This window comes from Pyrgilauda ruficollis, unplaced genomic scaffold, assembly GCF_017590135.1.
Source record: "Pyrgilauda ruficollis isolate IOZ18807 unplaced genomic scaffold, ASM1759013v1 scaffold1, whole genome shotgun sequence".
Classification (NCBI taxonomy): Eukaryota; Metazoa; Chordata; class Aves; order Passeriformes; family Passeridae; genus Pyrgilauda; species Pyrgilauda ruficollis.
The window spans coordinates 20,736,692-20,761,742 of record NW_024508100.1 but is presented as its reverse complement, the minus strand read 5'-3'; the positions used below and the strand labels follow the sequence as shown (position 1 = coordinate 20,761,742).

The 25,051-nt window shown below is 37.3% G+C and overlaps 1 protein-coding gene across 2 annotated transcripts in view; it reads left to right on the top strand.

Annotated features, from left to right (window-relative positions):
• The window catches only part of CORIN (corin, serine peptidase), a 125,373-nt gene that overhangs the window by 20,407 nt on the left and 79,915 nt on the right, over positions 1-25,051 (top strand). For both annotated transcript variants that reach the window (XM_041490601.1, XM_041490609.1), the window contains exons 3-4: positions 3,819-4,271; positions 22,103-22,313. In XM_041490601.1, coding sequence (XP_041346535.1) covers positions 3,819-4,271; positions 22,103-22,313 — 664 coding nt within the window. The remainder of the gene's footprint in view (positions 1-3,818; positions 4,272-22,102; positions 22,314-25,051) is intronic.

Below are 25,051 nucleotides of genomic sequence, written 5' to 3'. Positions count from 1 at the left end.
AGATTAAGAAAGAACTGATTGTTTTAAAGCATCACTCTGTTTTCTTAGGTATCTTGAAATTTAAATATAGATGCTATAAAAACATATCCAGTAAGCTTAATTTAAGACTTAAGATATACAATAGTGTTTTTAGGGGAAGGGTGGGGGGAAGGATGAAAATTAAAGTGAATGGGAGCCCAGCACAGAGAGTGGATTCTGCAGCCTGGAATAAAGTGCCTAAATTCTCTACGGTGCGCTGGTAAAAGGACAGGATAGGAGGAGAATGTGGGAGAAGAAAGAGGTGATTCAGGAAGGTGACCTAAAACTCTTACAAACTGAGTGGAAACGGAATTGCCATGTAAAGCTAGCAAGTGGGGAATGCCGGGGTGTAGCAGGCCCAGGGCCTGCAAGGCCTCCTTGGAGGTCAGAAGCCTGAGCGGGGGCCTACACCTGCCTCCCTCAAGGGTGTATGTACCTGAGCCAGGCTGATGTTATTTTGGAGAGAAAAATTGTTAAAAATAATTTTAATGCTGCTCGTTGTCAGTGGAGATGATACAATTAGGAAGTCCTTTTGTGTTGAAGAGGTTTGTTGTGTGGTCCCCCTGTTAAGAGGAGTTGGTATCACTAGGAAACTGTAAAAATAGAACAAAAAATGCTGTTGTTGGGAAGATGGGTTGAAGAAGCAAACAAGCATTTGGGAATCTCAGTGAAAGAAGTAAATGACCTCATGGCAGTGATAGACATAGTTATTATTTGTTGTTCCAGAAAAATAATGAAATAATCTGAGTGAGAAGAGGATAGAATCCAGTGGGTAGCCTCAATATTTTGTTTCACTGTATTTATTTGACCACGTGTCATGGTTTGACCAGGAAGTGAGGTTTTGGGAAAGTTATGGTCAAACCAATCAGTGGCCAGATTATAAACTGGCACCTGGTGTGGCCACTGGGGACTTGGATACAAGGGTATTAGGTTGAGAATTGATGCATTAGAGGGGATTTGAATGTTAGAGGACTGGGGGGAGGAAGAGTGTTTTGAAAGTGTTCTATTGTGGATTGTTGTGTGTGTGGTTTTTTCCCTTCCTTTTGTGTCTGTGTAGATTAATAAAGTGTTGTTTTTTTCCTCCATTCCCAAGTTGGAGCCTGCTTTGTTCTGTTCCCGGGTCACATCTCACAGTAACCATTTTGGGAAATACACCTTTCATGGGGGCACTGGCACTGTGCCAGAGTCAATCCATGACAACACGGTATTAAACCAAAGGGGGTTTTCAAACATTTTTCGAAGAGTTTAACTGTCTTGTAATGTATTGCCTCTTATTCTGCTGAGTGATATATAAAGAGCTAATAATTTTAACTTTAATTTAAAATCAGTATTAATAGCTCTTTGGGAATAATGTTTTACAGCCTTTTTCTATTTTTATGCTGGGTGGAAGAGATGAGTCTAAGGAGGAGGAGAGACAATGTGAAAAAATACCTTAAGCTATTCTTGAATTATGGAAAAATACTATGCACTTTCCCAAAGGAGTTCAAAAAGCTTATTTTAACTTTTTGCAAACTGCAAAAAAAAAAAAAAAAAAAAAAGGTAAAGTTTGAAACTTGAAACAAAGTAGGCTTCTGAATTCTAGACATTCAGTGCTTTGTTTGAACACAAATATCTGGCATCCAAATAAAGCCACATTTTAGTGAGCACAATTTCTGAGCACAGCCACTCACTCTTCCTTAGACTTTAGCAAATCATATTAATATTAGTCCCTGTTTGTGAAAATGCACTTAGTGTTTGGTTTGACCAGAGGACTCAAACAAAACAAATGCTGCTTAAATAATTTGCAGGTGGGAGATTTTTAGTTGCTTCTGTAAAATACACACAGTAAATTCCTCTAAACCTCAATGATATATGAACATGTGCTGGTGGAAAACCAGAAACCCTAACATTTATATATATATGTGTGTGTATAAAGTTCCCCTGGGTCTGTCCAGTAGAAGTCAGACATAAAGATTTACTCACAGTTAGTGACACTGGAGCCAAAACAATCCAGCCTGGATAAATGATGATATGATAAATCTCAAATGTTAACTGTTTAATTGAAATTCACTATATTTCAGAAATTTCACCAGTTTTTCTCGCTGTTTGCATTTGCTGTAGTTAAAGGTTACTCAGTAAAAAAGAAAATGCTGACAATGCCCCTTCTCAGCTATTCCAGTTCTCTTTTCTCCCTTAACTATAAAGCTTTCCAACCCAAAGTCACTTCACTTGGATTCTTCTGGCATTTTTTAGTTACTTGTAGCTGTGGTTAATAAACATTTTTGCCTGCCCAGTTCTTGAATTTCAGACCAGTGAACTGATTTATTCTAGCAGCAGAGTGCATGGAGAAGTGAGAAGAGGAATTCAATAATGGGAATGGGCTCAGGATACCCTCTTGGGCTCTGTGTGGTGCCTGGAGCTGGCAGAGGGGTGGGTTTGTCTAGGGACAGAGCCTGGGGCAGTGTGGGGTGAACAAGGCCTAACTGAGAGGTGACGGTGCAACCAGCCATTTTGCTAAACGCAATAACCAAAATGAAAATTAAGTCTGGGAGAGATGGTGGTGGGTGTTTTGTGGACTTATTATTTGTGAAGTCATAGAACCATAGAAAGATCATCTAATTCCAGCTCCCCTGCCATTTGGGGTTCATCTGTACGAAACAGCTAATGAAGGGTCAAGTGAATATGAAGAAAAGTTACTAAAATTATCAGTTGTTGCCAAGGTACTTGGTACATTTGGAAGACTTTATGTTTTGATCTTCCTTTTAATTTTTTTTTAAATCAAGTCTAGATGAACTGTGTTTATTATGATTGTTCGGCTCTTTTACCCCCCAGTAGAAAAAATCACTTTTGCTATTTACCAAAAATTTCTTATATTGTGATACAGAGTGGTACTTCTCTTCTAGCATTAAATATGACTCTAATACATTTGGTTAAAGAATTTGAGATAACATTTGTTGTTTTTATTATAGATAAATAAGTTACATGTTCTACACATGTTTAAGATGTCTTCTTTATTATTTGGATTACTAGGTTAAAGATCAGTTATCTTACTATGTAGTTTAAATTCCTGATGCTTGTGGGATACATCTACTTACTGGTTTGATTTGTGAATTATAATTACTTGCAACTATTGAACACATACAACTAAGAAAAATCTGTTTTTGTCTGTAATACAATAAATGATCAAAACATAAAGCCAGCAAGTGACTAAAATTTTAGACAATAACTGTATATTTAAAATCCAGTATCAGAGAAGAATGACAAATAACTCAGGGGCCCATATTTAGCAGTGGTAGTTAAATTACATAATCTTACATAGAGAAAACAGTACCTCTCATCATTTTACAAATTAGTGAATATGGAATATGTTAAAAATTTATTGATTCCCTTAAAGCTTCAGAATTGGATTTCTGAAGATGGTGGTACTATGAAAACAAGAGATGATGCAATTTAAAAGGATAAAAAAATAGTACTGTCCATCTTGTTAACATAATGATAGAATGAATGCATGTTGAAGCTCCTTGAAATTGCACTCTGTAATTTTAAACATGTAAGTATTTGGTGATATACTATTAATACGATTAAAATATTTTAAGCTCAAGGAAGCATTTGTTTCTCTATTTATCCTACAGCAACCATGTTTTATGTGTCCTGTTATTTTGTTGCCAGATAGAATTCTTAAATTTGTCTTTAATTTTAATTTTGATATTAAAATACTTTTAAAATCTGTGCCATTATATTTAGTATTAACTTTCCAGGACAAATTGGTAACACTCTTCCAGGTGATGGTAATTTTGGTGCTTTTTTTTTCTTTATTGCAGGAGTGTTAGAAAAAACATGCTTTTATTCAAATGGAAGTGAGAGACTCACAGTTAATGGTGACTTTGAAATGTCTCCTGATCTTTTGCCAAATATGGTTGAAAATAGTTCTGAGACTGATTCCACAGTGGATCTCAGCACACAGCCCTCTTCTTGGACCACCACACCTTTATCCCACATTGACCAAATGAACAAGAACTCAAATATATTTAGAGAGTCTTTCCAAGAAAATTCCTTTGGTCCCCCAACTCAAGACACAGTGCTCAGTCATCAGCCTGCCTCTGAAACTGCTTTGGCAGAGGGCTCTGAAGACAACACCCGGCTGTTTGCCACTGCAGAAGAGATGACATTGTGGCCTACAGATGCTTCTTTTAACAACACAGAGAGGATGACCACTCTGCCAATATTAAGTCCTACTCATCCGTCTATGTCACAAAAAATGGATCAGAAAAAAAGTAAGTTTTTATTTTATTTGGCTCCATGGTTTTGACCCAAAAACTACAGAGCATACTATTGGCATGCTCCCCAATGTGTTTCCGTGAGGTCTAAGGAACGTGTGTCCCTTTCGATAATTTATTTTGTTGTGTACATTCCATCTTGCAATCAACTTGTTTCTTATTAGAACATTTGTTCAACCTGTTAAGGAAGATGCTGTAAATTCTTTCTATTCTTACAATAGATTCTTCATTTGGTGATAATCAGGCTTACCAAGGCTAGACATGAGTTACTGCACTTACTAAGTCTGTAGATTGTATATTCTGTGTTTCTTTAAAACTATGTATGTGGCAAGTATATTCCTGATCTTGTCACATAATTGCAGTTGCAACTTTTTCTGTCTTAATGGATAAATTCTTCCCTAATTGAAGCAGTTTTTCTGTGTAGCAATGACGTTCCATTGGCATTTTTGAGAGAGAGTAACAATTAACTGGGATCAGGACTTTTTTTTTTTTTTCCACTATGAAGGTAGGTGCCTTTTTTTAATGTCATAGTAAATGTTATTGATTCATTGTGTTAGTGGTAGTGAAGAATTCCCTGATACTGCTTTGCTAATTGCTGAAACACAGGGGTACCACTTTGAAATGAATCTGTTTCTCTAGAGCTGCTTATCATTCCTTTTTTCTTAATTCTACCAGAGCACAGAGCAAAATTTATTCATAAGGTCATAGAGAAAAGGTAATGTAAATCACTGATTTGTCAGTATTTTCTTCTCTCCCCTAGGCTATAGTGACTTCATAAGCCATTGCAGACTTACAGGCTTTTTGCAGGTTCTATTTGCTAAGTGATTTTTCTTATGTAGATTTGTCTCTTTTTCTCCCCCTGCACTCCAGACTCAGAATAAATATATATAAATGGACACTTGAATCCTATTAGTGGTTCATTTATTTACTTCTTTTGGCAACTTGGCAAATTATCACTGTGCCAAGGAACAGCAAAAAAGCGTAATATACTACACTACAAATATTTTCATAATCATATTTGAGATACCTGAAATTCTAGGAAATATAGATGAAACAGTGTAAAGCCCTTTTGCCTTTTCTTACCATGTTGGAATGGAGTCATTTGAGATGCACACATATGTAATATGCGCGTGTGTGTGTGTATAGCACATGATATTTTTCCCTACTACAGTGTTAATGCAGGGACAGCACTACAGTGACTCAGGACAGCCTTAGGTCTGGATTTCTAATCTTTTTGGTATTATACAGAGAGGCACTTCTAGCACTTTCCAAGTATGTGTTCTATTCTGGTAAGTGCAGTTCATTCCAACAGCTGTATGACTGCGTGTATATTCAGCAGGCATGACTACTTGGAATTCTATTGTGGCGTAGTATTTTCTGTGTAAAGAGAAGAGGACAAAAGGTTTTCAAAAACAAATTTGAAAACAGATTTCTTAAAAAAAACCCCAACACAACAACAAAAAAATCCCATCCCAAATTGAGATAACAAAAAACAAAACCTGGAGATAGTACATTACTAATCAATAACCTCGCAGTCTTTGATCCCACTTTCAAGTGTTTTGCTTATCCATATTCATGAGGACATTTTCTTAATTCTGTGTGTAGATTAAAAATAAAAAAAAAAATTAAGTATCCAGAAGAATTTGATCTCATAACTGTTTGTTCCGATAGCTTTGCAAGGCATGGAGAACTAGAAGGCGGGGGCTTTCTAGCACTGTCTTCTACCCACTTCCTTTCTTGTCCTGGCCTTTGCAAATTAACTCCTTATACTCACCTTTAGTCTCTTGAATCTCTTTTTTTCCACTACGCTTGCTTCATGGAGAGATCCCTAAGGTAACACAGAACATGGTCTGATGTTTACAGGAAATTGTTACGTATTCTGATGTGGAGGACAATGAGATATAACTGGAAGATGAGATACAAATAAGTTTTGGAGCAGTAAAACTGGAACAGTCTGTTGGAGTAAAAATTTTTTTTTTGGGACACATAAAACTTAAAGAACACATCAGATTAGTGGTAGTCGATCAAATTATCTCTCTTGATTAGTGTCTGAATCCAGCTGTGAATATTAGCACATGCTTGAAGAAGAATAAACTGGGGCTGGCTTGCTGAGACACCTGAATGCTGTGTGGTAGCAGATTCCAGTGATCTGCAGTGAGTCCTGGTGAATGTTCATTTGTCCTCCCATGAATTGATGTAATCACTTTTTGAACCCATGTAAAGTGGAGGTTTGAGTTTTTAAGCGTATCTTGTAAGGAAATTAACCTCTAAATGAAGTGTCAGGCTGATGTTCTATCATCATCAATGCACACTAGCAGATCATCCGTCAGTAGAAGTTTCATCTGGTTCAAATGTGGGGAGGTGAATGCATTTCTGTTCATTTAGTAAGCATGTGTAACTTTATGCTGATTCTATGCAGTACAATAAAAGATAAATGATATGTCATATGACACAGAGACTGCCAGTTCAAAGCCAACCAGACAAAATTGTGTGAACACAATTTTGGACCAGCATTCATATGGCTGTTAACTTTTTGGTCTCTTGCTAGTATTCCTAGTGCTGGATTTGCTTTACTGGTGGACCACAGCTTCAGTAAAAGACATTAATAAGAGAAATTACAAATATTGTGACCATATGGTATTCAGTTAAGACTTTAAACTAACATAAGTAAGACGTTGCTGAGTTACTAACTGGAGGGGAATGAAATTTGGCACATATGACATTAATTATTTAAGAAGTTCTTGAAGAAAAAGGAAATTCTTTGGCAGAAATTCTAGCAAAGAATATATTAGTGAGTAAATAGGAATGAATGATACAATAAAGAAGAGATGAAGTAGTTTATTTCCATTTTACAAGGGGAAGCAATGCCTCACAAATTTCTTTGTGAAATTTCTTTGAAGGAGACAGTGAAAATGCTGGTTAATACAACATACTTGGCTTTTCAAAATGCTGTTAACAAGAGTCTTCACCAAGAAGTCTTACAGACCACTTCTCCCAGACTATGTGTTTGTTAAAAGACAGAAGGAAAAATAAGAATGAGTGGCTAGGCTCCAGAGTGAAGAAGGCTGCTGGTGGAATCTTACAGACAGACAGTGTTTTCTGATCAGGGAAAACAGAAAATAGTCAAGTAATAACATTTCTGCTAATGCAGATTTGGCTCCCTAAAATGAATAGCTGAGAATCACATAAAGGCTTCATAGTGGAAACAGTGACTGATGAAATGTTTGAATGGCTGTGCCAATAGATGCGAAAGAATGCTGGAGAGTGGGAAACAATGCGAGCTCTATCAAATACATTGCTGGACTTTCAGCTAGTGTTGCCACCAAAATAAGGACCTGATGGTTTTCTGCAGTCAGCATTCTCTCTCCATGAGAATCCTCATCATGAAGTCTACAAAGAACAAAATGGAAAATACTGCTATATCAGTGTGTAACTTAAGAAAAATAACAGTTGAATTGGAAAAGGCAAATAGCAGGCAACCACACCAGTAGAGACATGGAAAGACTTAGATGTGGGGAGGCACTAAATAGAGGGAAGACACTGTTTTCCTTCTGGAAAACAGCAGCTGGTTTATGAGTAAATTGTTGTGGTGGATAGTCAGACTGTTTTGAGTGTCTAGGTAAAATAGAACAGTTACTCAGTGTTTTTCATTATATGAGGAGTTGCTTTTTTTTTTTTTTTTTTTTTTTTTTTTTTTGCCTATCAGTCAGTAAGCTAAAAAAAAGGAGACCTCATGGAACTTGCTGCCACAGGATGATGGGAAAACCACAAAGTGTGGAAATGCTTGGAGAACTTTGTGAGGGGTTGGTCTGTTGGGGCTTGTAGAAACAATAGTCCACTGGAAACTTCTGACTTCTGAAGGTTCAAGATTTTATGTTGCCAGAAGTTGTTGTTATAGGTGGCTGTTCCTTATAATTGCCCAATATTACTATAATTCTTCTTGAATATTTAATGGTGGCCCCTGCCAAAGGTCAGCATCTGAGTCAAATGTATCTTGTATTTCCTCTCTGTTGGGAAGCAAGTGAAGGAATATGTTTTTCCTGCTGAGGGATTTGAGTGTGTGTGACTTCATATCTAAGTGTTTTCTGGAGGCAGGGACCTTGGTCGTCAGTGAGGAGGATGGCTCACTGGAGAGTTTTCTGATAGCAGAAATAGGATCAGGATGGGAGTCAGGTGAATCGATAGGTTCAGTAGTGTTTATTCAGAGTTTAGAAGTGTATGCAGTAATGTCAATCAGTGCTTAACAGAAAAAAGACCACATTTTAAATAGTAACTATTAAAAAGAATAAAGCATGGTTTCCCAAGGAAATGGTAGTGCAATTTATTGCTATTTTTTTCTCTTTGAAATAAAAGCAGACTGTACTGAGGCAGTAAAGTGGGAGACTTGATTCAGATGAAGCACGATTCCCTGTTTTGTAATACTGATGATTTGGGGAGACAGGAAGAAGTAGAGAGAGCGAGGGTCGACTTTCTTCCTAGGAAAACATCCTGTAGATGAATGGAATATACACTGGGACAGGAAGTATTAGTATCTGATTTTATTTCTTCCACTCACTGATGTATTTGCATATGTATATTTTCTTTGTGCCAAGTCTCCCGTAGATCTCCCCGAGCAGATAGTCTAGTAGCGCCTCTGCCATTTCGCAAAAGCAGTTTCAGCCGAGAACTATAAGGGTGGCCCGGTCCTAACGTGAAAAGTAACGTGGCCAGGCTTGATCCTCAGCCATGCCCGTCCGCGGGGGCATCCCCGCGGCCCGGCCGGCGGTGATGGGCGGTGAGAGGCGTTGAGGGACGGTGCGGGGCGGTGAGGGCCCAGCGCGTCCCTCAGCACGGCCCGGCTGCCGCTGCGGGGCCCGGCCGCGCTCCTGCCCCGCGCCGACGCCAGAGGGCGCCGCGAACGCGAGTCCCGCGGCCGGAGCGGGGCAGGAGCGGGGCGGGAGCGGAGCCGGAGAGGGGCCCGGAACGGGGCAGAAGTGGGGCTTGCAACGAGGCTGGAGTGGGACCGGAGAGGGGCAGGAGCAAGGCAGCGGGCGCTCCCAGTGAGCGAAACACGCTCACTTGCGCAAGTGTCGAGGAGGGTGAGCTCCTCCCCCACGAGCCCTAAATGATTGCTTTAAAGAATGAAGTGGAAAAGTGTTCTCGTAAAAGCGAGTCCCTGTCTCAGAGTTTCAAAAAGCAGAGGATTTATGTTTGCTTGCTTGCATGCAAGGAACCTTGGGTCTTTTCACCTTTCTAACGCATCTTTGAAACTGAACGGCTAAGTTTCTTTGCAGTCCTCCACTCAGCCTTGATATTACCCTAATTCATTTGTATGAAAATCTATTTGTCACTACACAGCGTTTATTATTATGTATTTGGGGTTCTGCCACTACTAGAATTCTACTACACAGAATTTTGTGTTCTTCCACTGCTATTACAGAGTGGGTCCAGCTCACGTTCCTGTTTGGTAGGAAAGAGCAACATGAAAACCACTGTGGGGATAGCTGGACGCAATATGTCACGAGTGGTGTGGAAACAAGAAATTCCATGTCTCTCTATCTCAGCCTTGTGCTGCTCATACTAAAGACATTTTTTTCCTGCTGAAGCTAAGGTATGCGGTAACTGCATCCCAACTCAGTCCATAAACTTGAGTTTCCTAATCCCCAGTATTTCCAGTAGTGATCTAATAAATAATTTTGTCTTTTAGCTCAATTTGTGTTTAATTACTCATACAGGTTGGAGTAGACTCATTTGTGTAAGGAGTAACAGCAGCACTGCACCCATGGTAGCTTTTTAGGGTATTCTTGTCCTCAAAAATTAAAAATAATTCAAGATGTTGTTAAAACATTATTTCCTCTTGAACTGAAAATGGTTTTGGTTTTTCATATTGGCACAGAAGAACATAAGCAGTGTCCTAAATATCAGACCAGGAATTTAGCCACTCAAGTGTATATTTGCCTTCAAATGCAAGCATGAATAGACTGATATGGTAACTATTAATTTTGTTGGTGCTTGAGTTCATGCTTGAGATTGTTTTCTCTTCCAGCAGTACAGTGTTTCATTACCTCACTTATACCTAAATTTTCTCCCAAAATTTAAGATAGTGAAAAAAGCTGCCTTAAAATTTGGCAGTTCTCATTTAAAATTGCATTTTTTTCACTAGTCAGAAGAATCAAAATTCTGCTCTTCTTCCCTAGAAGAAATTTGAAATTGTATTTGCATTTCACATGGCAGAATTAGTAAGCTAAGAGAAACGTGGATTTCACAAAATTCATTATCAAGAATCTGGTTTTCATCAGTTTTACCATTGTTGTTTTTTATGAGTACATGAGCATAGCTTGGAAAGGAAACAGTGAAGTTTCTGACATGTGAAATGTATTAGCTGAAATCCAAAGGATTCTTAAAAGCCATTTCTTAATATATAGAGCAATTTTTCATTACCATTTATGCTTATAAGGGAAAAAAAAAAGCTTGCTAGCTTTTATCACCTGGTGTGTTACTGCTGTCAGGTAACTGCAAGTTTGCCAAAAACTTCAGATGCTTGTATGAAAATTGTAATGATGTTGTCATACATTTACCTCTAGCTAAGCTTGTGATTTCAATTCTCTCTAATAAATTTGTGGCTCATTATTGCAATTCTTCTGTTTGTAGTTCATCTCTTCAAATTCAGTCTGATGAAACAATGTTCCATGTAAGATATCTAATAGACTTCAAATATTTGTTAGGATGAATATTGCAATAAGTACTGTGAATAACTAATACACCCTCTTTGAAGTTCCGTGGATCTTGACTCTTTGGCCTTTCAGTGGTGTGGTTTCCTTTAGAGTGAGAGATTCCCACTTCTACTCAACTTTGGAAATAAAATCAGCTTTGTTCGAGTTTAAATGATGTGTGGATGTGTGTTCCTTTAAAACTTGAAAGAGTGGAAGACTTTCAGCTTTATGTCTGTTTTACATTCATCGTGGGTTTTTATATTTTGTTGCTTGCATCTTAAACAGATGTTTGTTGTCAGATTGAATCATGAATTGGCCAAGAGGCTAAGCAAGACATCAAATACTTAGTGGAACTTTCAAGGACGGTAACAATGAAGCAAGGGATATCTGAAGATAATTGTTTGAGAGTTGCAGGCACTGGCTTTTGTTTCAGACCCATGAGGTTGTCTGAAACTATTTAAAAAGTATGTGTGGCTATTTCAACAAAAAGATGATGTTAATTTTTTTTCTTTTCTGTTCTATATTGTGATTGATCACTTTGTTTCCAAAGGTACACCTTACATCTGGTAGCAGTATGTGATTTTATGATTGATTAAAGTTTATATGTTTTGCTTCTGCATGGTCTGTTCTGGATTATAACACATAGAGTGCAGCCAGGTGTGGGCACAGATTCATCATTAATATAAAACGGTACGTTCTAAACCCATATCAAAATATTTGAAGGTCAGAGCGTTGATGCAGCTACGTGATTTACAGTCACTGTCATCTTTTACAATCATGTGAAATTCAAGAACAACATAATGAGTACCATGGTTTGAAATCATTGTAGGGGTGGGAATTTGAGAAAGTGATAAGCAGCCAAATACAGCTGCAGATTAATTTAGCTGTATTAATCCGTACACAAAATCTGTATTTCTCACCTCGATTATGACTGCTAATTTTAAAAAATTGTACTCTCCAGTGAAATAAAATAGCAGAACTTCACAGCAGAAATTAGGAAAATCTTTTTCACTGGATGGATAGTACAGAACCCATTGTCTGCAGTGGCTGTGGGGTCCTTTTCCTTGAGTGTTTCCAAGACTCAAAGTCATGGATGACAGTGTGCTGGCAGCAACCCCACTTGGAGCAGAAAGTTAGGTGGAGACCTCCAAAGAACTATTTCTACCAATAGTTCTGTGATTCTAGGGTATAAAAATATTGGGAGTAGAACATGAACATTTTACATGGTTGAAAAAAAGTTTAACATTACAGCTGGTTTAATGGTATTTAAGATAATGCTAATTTTCATGGGGAAACTTGTCTTTTCTCTCCAACTGACACAGGCAATTAAACAGTGAGCTATAAGAGAGAGCATTGAAGGAAGCTATTGATATTTATTAGTGGATTTATTTGAAAGAACAAAATGGACTTTCCATTCTGTGACAAGCAGTTGAAGTACAAGGATTTAAAAATCTGAGTTTGCACAAGCAACTTGCAGGCATCATGTTCCTAAGATTTAAATACAACCTGAACTGACATATAGTTGTAAGAAACTCAATCATGTTACGCTCTTAAACATTTTCCTTTTACACACTAAAAAATAGGGTTGTTTTTGACCTCTTAATTGTTCAGGCTGAGAAAGTTTGTCAGAATTCTTCCTTGTTCACACAGCAAAAACATACTGTAACTGGAACATTAAAGAATAACTGCATTAATGTAGTCAGCTAGGCTTGTCTGCGAACAGAAGCATTCAGACTCCAGTGGTGGAAAAGGAATTAGGCCTTCACTGAATATTTTAAAAATGAAATGCTTAAAAGGAAATTCCAGTGCTATAAACAGGAGAGTCAGTAGCAGTGAGATAAGGAAATGGCCAAGGAAGTTGTATCTCATGTCTTGCAACACATATTTTGCCAAATGGGCTATCAAATTCAGAAGATCTAGGCTGCAGTATTTCTGGTTAACACAAACAATCTTTTAGAGACAATAACTATGCTATAACAAAACAAGCACATACATACATCTGAAAAATATAGTTGTGGGAATTTCCCATAGGGAAAATAATTTGTTAGACTGATTAATCTTGGTTAACCAGGGATTTGAAGATCAGCACCCAGATCTAAAACTTCCTCTGTGAATTTCCACATGGGAAACTGCAAGTTGCAAAGCATATTTTGTGTGTACTTGCAGTGTTTTGCTTTTCAAATGTCAGGTGCTGTACTGTGCTCTTAGGTCCTAGACAGATTTTGCAGGGAGAGGTTTGCTGTGTTAGTTTTATCTGAAACTGAGGTGGGTATAATTATCCCTGTGAGATGTACTTGGAAAAAAGGCACCTAATTTCATATTAAATAGAACAGAAGAGTGGCTGTCCTAGAAAGGTAATTAACAAGAGAGAACTGGACAGCTCAGGCACAGCCTATTTCTATGCTGATCTGTTCATAAACGAAACTATTTTAAGTCTTTTACAAAGCACTGTGGTTTTTTGTTTTGTTTTGAACATAACAGTATTGGTACATAATTAAATGTTGTCAATCAAGCTAGCATTTGTTTTCACTTATTGAAAACATGCTTGTTAGAAAAACCCACAGAAAAACCCAACCAAAAACATCTGGATGCCTGCCTGGTTCCAGTGGAGGCTACCATTATTTTATCCCCCTTTTTTTTAAAAAAGGCCTATCAAGAGGGGTAAAGTCATGCACATGTTTCGGAAGAATAGCAAAATCCTGTCCAACTTAATGTACTTTGGATAGTAGCCTCTAATGATAAATCTTAAATGTAAAATTAATTTCAGTATGTTTTCCCACTGAAACAGGAGCCCATGAAAGTGCCCAGTATGTGCCTTTTGTTTAATGATAGACTCTTAGAAATATGTCTCCTATTTCACTAAAGAATTCTGTAATTAGGAAATGACTAATCAAAATACCAGATCTGGAACACAAGCCTGCTTGCAGGGGGGTAAATACTCGGCCTCAGCTTTGGCTCTTGAGCTTACCTGCTCTCAGCTGTGCCTGCCCAAGGGATTAAAGATGTATGTGCTTCAGCCAAGAAGAGCAGCATCTGGAAGCAACTTGCTGGGAGAAGTGGGGTTCCAAAAAATGAAGTGACTTGATGAAATGTCCAGCCTTTTGCAATATTCTTTGGTCAAGAGAATAGCTGAGTAAGAATTTAAGACTTGCTCTGAACAAGAAGTGTCTGGGGCAGACTGGGTGTGGTGTTCCGCTCTAAAGCAGCTGGTACAGATTTCCTTAAAAAAAATTATGATAACACTTCACCTCTGATCTAAAATATGAGTTGTATTTCCCTCATGGGTAATCCACTCCCTACCTGGGAGATAATAAATTGTTTTTCTCTCTACTGCAGGTGGTCAGTAGCCTTACCACCTCTCCCTTTGGTACCTTGTGGAGCGCAAGGGGGAGTTGACAATCTGTTGTTCCTTTCAAATTGTATAATTCATTAGCTGAATGAAATTACATGCAGAGCAGTTGTTCTCAGTTAGTCCTGGTGCCTGACTTGTGTTTCAGATTCATGGATGGGATTTGCTGTTCTAGTTTGTTTTCCTCTTCCCCACGTAAACTATTGCGAGTCAGATGGGCTTCATTTAAAGGTTGGTGATACTGACAAAGTGTCCCCATTCCCTTTGCTCTGAACCGTACAGTGCTGCATACTTTTTATGGCATTTGTTTGCTCAGTGAGCTGACTCAACCCTAACACAGGCTAAGTTAGCTCTTGGGTGGTTTGGCACAAAAGTTGTTTCAAAGGAAATGGCAAGCACACATGGTTGAAAGGAAGCAGTATGGCACCATTGCATCAGTTCAATTGTCTTGTGAGATGTTTTTTTGGTTGTGTCAGTTGACTTGAGAAAAGTCATGACCTTCTGTTGGAGACTTACTCGCGAAGTACTTGGTTTCTGTCTTTAGGTTACCGTCACTGTTACTGAGCCCTCAGGACACAGGAGTTTGTCAAATGTCTACCCACACATAAATGTAACAAACTTACTACTGCTTATATTCAGATTATGTCTTTGTGCTGTAATAAGGCTGTATAAATGCACTTCTCTTAAGCCTTTCTTTAGGGATCAAGACATCACACATTTCTTGTGTAAATTGCCTCTGATAATTTTCCAAAGTCAAAAGGATCATTTATAGCTAAAATATTACCTAAAATAAAAGCTATTAGTGCTTTTATCTAATTGCTTCTTAATCCATATTTCCATTTTGCAGTATACTGTAGAGAATCTCTGTTCTAGCAAATGAGAAATGCTTATTTTTCACAGCTAGAATAGGGGCTTCTTTTTACATTGTTTTCCATCCCTCCATCAATTTTTGCATTTTGGTAATGGTGGTATTGCTGTTGGCACACACTTGTGCTTTTGTATTATCTACAGACACAGTATTTACCAAGGTGTATTGGCTATGGTAGCCCTCTTGAATGAGAAATACTGGCCAACTCCACAAAGATTTTTTGTTCTTATCAAGAGAGGCTATTAGAAATGGGGACCTTGCTGTTGACAGTTGTTTGTAATATTGTGCTTTTACACCAGAGTATGGAGTTAATTTGTCTTTTCCTTCACTTTGTCAGTGCTTAATGGATGCTTTTAGGTATGACCTCTCTATTTCCCTGGTTCAACTAAATAGTTTGTGAGTTGCAAAGGAAATGAGAAATGTCATGGAAGTGATGATTCTGTCACCAGTGGGTTTGTTGTTCTATGTTGATGTTACAAATTTCAGTAGAGATAAAGCATCCCCTTATTGTTTTAGTGGATTTTTTTAACAGAGAGCAGGTATAAATGGGAGACAGCAACAAAGCAAACACTGGTCTCTTGATTACTTTCAGCAAATAACTGTGTGGTAGTAGTTGGGATCAGTTTAGAAAAAGATAGCTGTAGAATATCTTACTTTTCACTAAGTTGCCATCTTTAAAAATTAGTGATTAATTTTAGTCTTGAAACTACAGCTTTTTATGCTATTTTTTAGAAGTTAAATATATAATAAAGGAATTATTTAGTTCTGGAAGAGGACCTGTGCTTTAGTTGTAAGACTGTGAAACATGTTGCCTGATGTACGTCAGTAAGGAAACCTTAAGAAATAAATGCTTTTGCACCATGTGATTTGTATTTTATATGCTTCTTACTGATTACAACTTCTTTTTTATTTATGGTATCATTGAAATTACTCCTGTGCAGTTATCATTCAATACTTATTTAATAGAGTTGCAGAAATGAATTGTGTCTATTATTCTAGAAGAAGTTTTTGATCTAATCTATTATTCTAGAAGTTTTTGATCTAATCAGAGGCAGTTGATATGTATTTTGTACATGATGTTCCTTTTTAAGCATCTGTTTGAGTAGAAGTTTAAAATACTGTTTTGATTTTGTGCAAATGTACCTAAATAAATATAGAAGGAATATGTGCAATTGAAGAGAATCCTAGCAGGGACCGCAGATGAGTTGAGATTCAGCTTTTCTTTGTTCATTGTGTTACTTCAATTTCTTTCACTCCATTTTCCTTGAAGAAGAATTTGGAACATTTACAGATGTCTCTTTAGCAATGTTTTTATTTTTCCAGTGTTATGGTGACAATGTGTCTTGGTTCACATTAAATCTCAAGGAGCTACAGACGTCAAGAGAGTGACATCTTTAAAAAGGGAAGGCAGCTGTTTAGAACAACACTTGAGCATATGCTAACTTCATTCCTATTCAGACAGCACTTCAGCACATGCTTAAAAGATGCTCTCAGTAGCGAAGCCATCTAGCCTAAGTTTGAAAATCAAAATAAGCCAAAGTTATAGTTTTAAATAAGTCATTTGGCACGTACCTCCCCTGTTGATTTGAATAGGGTCTGCTGGTGCTCTGAAATTATGAAAAAAAATTGTCCATGTAGTCTGTGGCTAACTTTTATCCCTACATGCCAGGAATTAAAGAGTTTTAAGCAGTTTATTCTGTCAGGATCTTGAGAACAATACTAAACTTAAGAATTCCCTTAATTACCCATGGTCTGACAGAGAGGTTCTGCAACTTTTTACAAACCACTCACTTCTGATTTGATGCATCCTACTAATGCTTACTAAAATAGTGCGCTTCTAATGAGATGGATGTATTTGAGAGCTGGATGTCTCATTTTGGATATACAATGAAAGATGTTAAATCTTGGTATGGCAGTCTCAAATATCCAGTTAGTCATTCAAAATATGTAGGAAAATAAAGTTAAGAGCAGTCTGTATTTGTAATGCTTTCATTAGCATCTATGATTTTAACTGCATGTAAAACATGTGTGATTCATTTAGATAGACTGAATTTTGGTAGGATGACAAGGCAGTCTGATTAAAACAAGTGTTTAATTTTCTATTTAGATAAAGGTACATTTGCAGTATTTGTGTTCTAAGTGTTTCAGCATTCCATGAGGGAAAAAAAAGAAACTGAGGCTCAAGGGACGTAAAAGTGTAATGGTTCTTTAGAACTAAGATATTAGTCCAAAAAAGGCACCCCAGTCATTATAGATTTAAAATAGGCTGAAATTATATGTATCTAAATAGCTTACACCCTTGTAAGTATTTTTAAAATTCTTATGTAAATAATTTTAAAAAATCTTACCTAAACCATAAGCCATTAAGTGCAGAAAAGTTGGAGGAAATCCAAGTAGAATCCAAGCAGAAAATAAGGAAGCATTACAAGCAAGGTGGGATGTGTTGAAGAGTAAATTGCAGTCATGATTGAAAGGTAATATGCACTTGTTATATGTCATAATTGTTAGATCATTTCTGAGGTCTTGGGTAGAGGAGAAAGTATATAAATAGGGATATTAAAAGGTCTGTCTGAAAATAAGAGCTACATTAACAATACCAGGTTGTAGAAATTATAGGATAAAGCTGATATTGCAATACAAAAAGTGAAAAGAAGGTAAAGGTGAAATACAAAAGGAAATACAATCACATGGGAGGTTATGTCATATAAACAGTAATTTCCACTGTGTCCAGAATAAGAGAGACTCTGGGGATTAGACAGCAGAGGTCTCCAATAGATGGGAAGAATCATTCAGGCACTGAAGAGTTGAAATTGTCAAAGGAATGAAATGCTTTTATTGTCTCGCTATTTACAATAGCAAATTCAGGACAGATGTCTAAAAGATAAGCATTTTTAGGAGACTTGAAGGGGAGATATGAAAGGAAAGCAGAAAAAAAATGCAAGAAGAAACTGAGAACATCTTTAGAAGGAAAGAATCACCCAGCATACACATTCAGCAGCAAAATTATCCATTGTGTCAGGAAGGGGAAGCTGCTTTGAGTTGTGGAAATTGAATTTTCAAGTTAACATTTGTGTGAAAAAATTGCAGACACTATGCTTTAGTTGTGAAATGATTGATTTTAACTCACAATACTTAAAGAGAAAACAGTTTGTACGTTTCCCTGCTGTGTGGATTCCAAAGGATAGATCCTAAGAAAATTATGGAGAAAACATCTGAAATGCAGTATGAGATATTCAGTCCCAAGTGGACTGTACATGAGAAAATTCATAGCTGGAGAGAGGCCAAGAAAATCTGTCCATCTTCTGTTATAATTGAAATGAAAAATGTACCAAGATAAAAAATAAATAAATAAATAGAAGTAAATAAAAAGAAGTTATAGTAAATTAAAATTTTTTAAGACAGTAACGAGTTTTGGAAAAAGGTTTTGCTGGAAAAATCAGATGCTGGGTGGGAATACTGTAGTTCTTTCACGTGGAGCAAAAGTCTACAACAAATCAGATACTTATCAACAGGACTATTGTATTTGTGGGGACCCTCGTGGCAGGAAGGAATGATGAATCTGACTCCATGTTCTCAGAAGGCTAATTTATTATTTTATGATACTATATTATATTAAAGAATACTAAACTATACTATACTAAAGAATACAGAAAAGATACTTACAGAATGCTAAAAGGATAATAATGAAAACTCATGACTATTTCCAGAGTCCCAAAACAGTTTTGATTGGCCATTGAGTCAAAACAATTCACACCAGAAACCAATGAAACCATCATCTGTGGGTAAACAATCTCCAACCACATTCCAAAGGAGCAAAACACAGGAGAAGCAAATGGGATAATTATTGTTTTTCATTTTTCTCTGAGGCTTCTCAGCTTCCTAGGAGAAAAATCCTGGGTGAAGGGATTTTTTAGAAAATGTGAATGTGACACAGGACAGAGGAGCTAAAAAAGGCGTTGTATAGGTTCATATGTTTCACACAGGAAATTGTGAAATCAAGAAAAGTGACAACATTTTTTTAAGGTCAGGGGAACATGGCAACTTGGGATTGGTAAAAAATTGATGTGCTGCAGGTCATTCCCCTATCAAGAAACTTGGCAAATGCTGCCATAGGCAAGTTAGACTGGAAGAGTTGGCTTTTATTTTGCCTCTTTTAGTAGGATTCCTAGAAATTTTCAAGGCATTTTAGGATTAAAGATATGATTTCATTCCTCATTGGTAGAACTTTTGCTGTGGAAGAGCCAGGTGAATATTGCCATTTTTCCTTGGATTTAAGGAGGCTTTACCAGTGAAATCATGGAGTGCAACTGTGCAATTAGTGCTGAGGGTGTGCTAGGCTAAGTTCTGTAATGAAGTGGGTGGTGATTGCTGCTGCAAGTTGAGTACAGTTCCGTTTTCTGGAAGCTACTTAAAGATGTTCTGTAAAAGTTCCTCTGATTAATAAGTTCATTTTCTAATTGAAACTTGAGAACATTTGACTTGGTATATGAAAATCAGGCTGCCTACTTTTCTCTTCAGGCCAGATACTCTTCTCGCATACTATGTTATGCTTTGTGTTCTTGAGGCAGAGGCATGTTTTGCATATCTTCTATAAAAATCCTGTTAAAAACATAGCCTAGCTAGGATCTAGGCAGGTTTACGTTAACTTTAACTGAGACATCATTTAACTGCATTACATTTCATATACCTGAAGGATCCCAGATGTTTTTTTGTAGTGCAAAGGAGAAAATGGATGCATTAAGAATGAAGAGTTACACCAAATTTATTAATTGATTTTTTTGAGGGAAGTTGTTCTTCTATTTCTCATTAGACAGGAATTAACTCTGATGGTGCAATTCAAGTATTCCTAATGCTTTCAAAGGACTTTATGTTGCTGGATTTTACACTTTGTATAAAATCACTGCTTCAGCTGCTGTGAACAGCTCTGATCTTAACCTCCAGTTTCTGCCACTGCACTGCCCCACCCCTTCTCCTCTCTTGGAAAAAAATATTCTTTTGCCAAAAAGCTATTCAATTCCATTATTTGATCCAAGTGAAATAGTTGTTTTTCCCCTCTTCCTCTCCATTCTCCCTGTGCCCACCAAAAAACGACATTGTGGTGCAAGAGAAGAGAGAAAAGGCAGGCAGGCTAATGTGCAGAGCTAGTTCTTTGCATGAAATAAAAATAAATCTGGAAGCAGCAATCACTACTGGGTGAGGAGCTATGGCCTTATTATCATTACAGGCATGGCTCGGTTTTTTAAATCTAAAAAGAGTGATTAAGCTTAGCTGCAGTTCTAGTTGCTTTTCTTTGGGGCTATGAAAGACTTTGTCTTTTGGGAGAGAAGGTAGGTGGTTGTTTCCAGTCAGCTCAGCCTGCTAGTTCAGTGTATTTTGTGCAGATGCAGGCCGTAGGAACAATTTGAAGAGGAGAATGGGAAAGGGAAAATGTGCGGTTTAAATTAGTTTCAGCAGGACTGAGTATGAAACTGTAGACTTGCATTGCAATTATTGGAGTAGAAAGAAGCACTTTTTTATTAGTGCATTTGGCAATTGCTGGCGATAAACAGAAAACTCTTAATTCAGATGAATATCAAAAATGACCCATGTAATTAGGGACCATGCTGTTCTGATCAACAGTGTTTTCACATGCTCCTATTCTCATTCCCTGCTCTTCTTACCTTCCTGTAGGTATTGCCAAAACTAGTTTATATTCCCCATAACTGCAGCCTTACAGCACCTGAAAGGAGCCTATAAGAATGATGGAGAGAGACTATTTATGCTGTTCTCTGTGTGATCATTCTGTTGCAAGGACAGGTCCTGGGTTTAGTATTATAGTAAATGCAGGGCGACCCCTGTGGCAGGGAGAAATGATGAGGCAGATTCCATTGGTATCAGAAGGCTAATTAATTACTTTATTATACTATATTACTGTATACTATATTACACTACATCTAAACTGAAACTGCACAACCATTCATCTGAACAAAATCTTGTGACTGTCTCCCGACAGTCCTGACACACACACGTGGATGCAATTGGTCACCTTGGGTAAACAATCTCCAGAGCACATTCCACATGAACACAACAAGAGGAGCAGCAATTGAGATAAGAATTGTTTATTCTTTCTCTGAGGCTCCTCGTGGCAATTCCCAGAAAATATCCTTGGGAAGTTGTGCCTTCCTTTTCTTTGTGAAGAGAAATGTGGCCACATAGTATCTTCTTTGTTTTGAAAATTATTATATAATTGTCACAAAATTCCTTCTTCTTATCCATGAATTTTGAATTCATTGCTCTGCTGTCCAGCCAGTGAGTACCACAAAAAGATCAGATAGCTCCAAGGAACTGTACCCTTCTCTGTCAAGACTGTGTCAATTTTAAAATGTCTAAAGCAGTCCATGCACATGATCTCAGCCAAAAATGTCAGTGCTTCTTGCCACATGCCATGGCAGAGACTGTCTTGCAGTTGTGCCTCAGGAGATGCATGATGATCTCATGAATAAATTTGATGAAATTTCACTTAATGAAATTGCTGCTTGTGAAAGTAGAATGGTAACGAAAAGAGAAACTTTATGGGAACACTAAAACCAGAGCAGCTTCAGAACCCATTTTTTTCTGTCTGACTTATATTCTCAGCTGCCATTGAATTTTATTGTATCCAGGCTGTGTCAAAGAGAAATTGGTTTTGTTTTATTTCTATTCCGGTTTTGTACAAAGTCAGGGGATTGTGAAAATAGCTAAAAGCTTATTTGGTCTTCCAAGCTAAGCTTCTCTGATGTAATTTTTTTCTTATTTTTTTGACAGTATTATGATAGCATTATGGAATGTAATCATACCTGTGAGATACCAGCATTGTTTATATATTATATATACTGACTGTTCAATACATGCTCTTCAGTGGTCATACTATTGTTCTAAATACATTGTTTTGATTTCACAGGTGCCTGCAGAAATATCACCAACAGCCAGTGCCAAATGCTGCCATATAACTACACCACTGTAACTTCAGTTCTTTCCATTGTCAAAAGTATTGAAATGGAAAAGTTCCTGAAGTTCTTCAGTTACCTCAATCGTCTCAACTGCTATCAACACATCATGCTGTTTGGCTGCAGTCTCGCTCTTCCTGAATGCATCAGTGATGGTGATGACAGGTATTTGGGAATGAAAATCCATCAGTGACTAGAGCCAATTGTGGTAAAATACTCTCTGTCTAATCAGGCAAGGGAAGATCCAAACTAAGCCTATGACCTCATGGCAAAATTCCTGTCTGTCAAAGTTATTGACAGCATTTCTACATTGATAAGGTGATTGTAATTGTGCTCTTTTAGAAATATGTTGCCACTGTGTAAACTAAAATTGTGATATTGGGGCAGTCAGGCTTATTTTCCTGAAGAAGCCTGTCCAGAGTTCTTTTACCTAATTTCTCCAATCTGGCTATGCCAAAATGGAATGTTTTGTAACAAAAATAATGCCTTGGATGTGTAAAGTATCGTCATAGACTGGGGTGGCCATTTGTTAAAATTCAAATTTGCTCAGTCATTTCCTTCAGTACAGTTAATATTTAAAATATATTTTTTGGTTTTAAATTAGCAGGATATGTTCAGGGTGACATAAACTGTTCTGGAAGTTTAAGGAGCATATATTTTTCTGCATTTACATAATTTCATAACATTAGTATAATGTGCATGCACTTTTAAATTGAGTTTGATTTGAAATAGGATCAGTGAGTTTAGCGGAGCTAAAATCAAAATATGACACAAAAAGGGGAAAATGAATGTTTTTTTAATATATATACACAATCTTTGATGTTTCTGGAGGGGAAAGAGAGGAGCATCAGGTCTGCAAAAAGTAGTTATTAACATCTTCCCTTCCCTTCTCAACCCAGCCCCTTCCCTGCCTTCCCCCCATAACTCCTGTCAGTGAGATCTAGAGAGAAGCATATAACATGGTAGGGGAAGTTACTTTGTATATGCTGAGTGCAGATACCAAAAATGAAGGAGACAAGCCCGGGTTAGGTCTGTTGAATAAGGGAGTCTGGTTAGCAGAAAGATACTGAAGCAGAAGAGTGTGGAAATCCTCTGGTGGTAAAGAGTGCAGATATGTCCATATGCTATAGTACTTTTTTGGGGGGGACTGTGGTTGTCTAGAACATACAGTATGACAAAACATCCACTCATGTTGTGAGCAGCTGTTGCTGACATCGTCATTATTTCCTGCCGTCAGTTACAGCTGGTTCATTCTAGCGTCAGCGGTTCTATATCTGATCATCACTTTGCATTTGTTGTGCTCTCTTTGCTTTGTGAAGCAATTGTCCCTAATGTATGTAAAGCTTAATGTGACAAATGTTGTTTACACAGTGTGGAAGAGATGAAGCTCCTGTGATGCCTAGATGTCTATTCTTAGGTATTGTTGAGAGTCTGTTGGCAGCTTGCAGCGATGGGAGCAATAATTGTGGCAGTGCGTTACAAGAAGGAACAAGAGGGAAAGTTACAAGCACTAATCTTTGGCATCCAGTGAGCTGTCATTACATAGCTTTTCTCTGATATTTAAACTTATGTCTGTTTCCCATTTATTTTTCATGTATTTATAGACATTGTTTTCCTTAACACTTGAAGAAGATTAAGTTTCCAGGCAGAGAGCATATTCAGTGTTTATGCTGAATTCATGCCGCAATACTGTTGCTCTTCAGAAATGTTCTTCTGTATCTTACTGCAGTGAAACCATGTGTGACAGTAAAAATACAGTAACTTTAAAAGCTGTATTTAATTTTAGCAACTGGATATAAAAATCAGCTAGCCCTGCTCTTTTAAGAAAGTACATAAAGTACATACTACTTTCCAGTACAGAAAAAGTTCAAAAGTACAACTAAAACCTGTGTGAAAATGGAAAATGGAAATTTGAAGTGCAGTAAGGCTTTTTTTGCATGCTTACCCATAATTTTTGTAGTAAGGGACTGCTTACATAAAGGTGTTATGCAACTTCCTCATTTTTGAGTGGGTGGATGAGGTCTTTCCAATATGACTTAAAAAACAGTCTTAAAAAACTTTGTCCTACCACAGTCCATCAGCACTGCTAAGAAAACATGAAAAGTACCAGTGGTAGAAGAATACATTAGACTAGATGTGCTGAGCTAATGACATCTAAAACATTCCCAGTAGTAACTTTGTCCTTTTGGGTAGTAATAGTCTGTATCCTCTGACCACCGCATGCAACACTGGTGCTTTGTTGTAAGAGAGATCTGTCCTCAGAGCTATTGGTTATGATGCATGATTTAATCCAGTGAATTGTCCCTCAGCACTGAAAGACACTAAGAGTGGGCCAAAGGTTAGTTACTACAATGTAGTAGATGTTTATTTATAGCAATGCACATGTATTGGATTCCACAGTTCAAGAAGACAATAAAAGTTAACCTGCAATGTTTTCAGATTTCAAAAGGAAAAAAAAAAAAAAAAAGATGTCTTTTAAAGCCAAAATTAATGTAAAATTTAAAGTTTCAGAATCATTAGAGAAATTTGTAGTGGGTCAGCCTATTACTGCATAATGCAAACAGACTCATTGAATGATGCTTTCTAATATTTCTTGCACTCTATCAAAAAAATCAAATTTCATCAAAAGACTTGGAAAAATAGGCAGGCTGTATAAGATCCTGAAGGCCCATGTACATGGCTTATTTCGACCTTTTATGCTGGGAATAAATGTGAATAAATGTGAAGCTTATGATTCTCATACTCCTGTGCTGTCATGCTGCCTTTAAAACAGAAATGATAGCTTGAGTACTTATATTAGTCCTCTTTGTAGAAGTATATTGTAAAGTTGAGGAGATGCCTTCCATTGAGAGATCCTCAGTCTCCGATCTTTGGAAATCAAACTTAATTTAGGCTAGAAAATA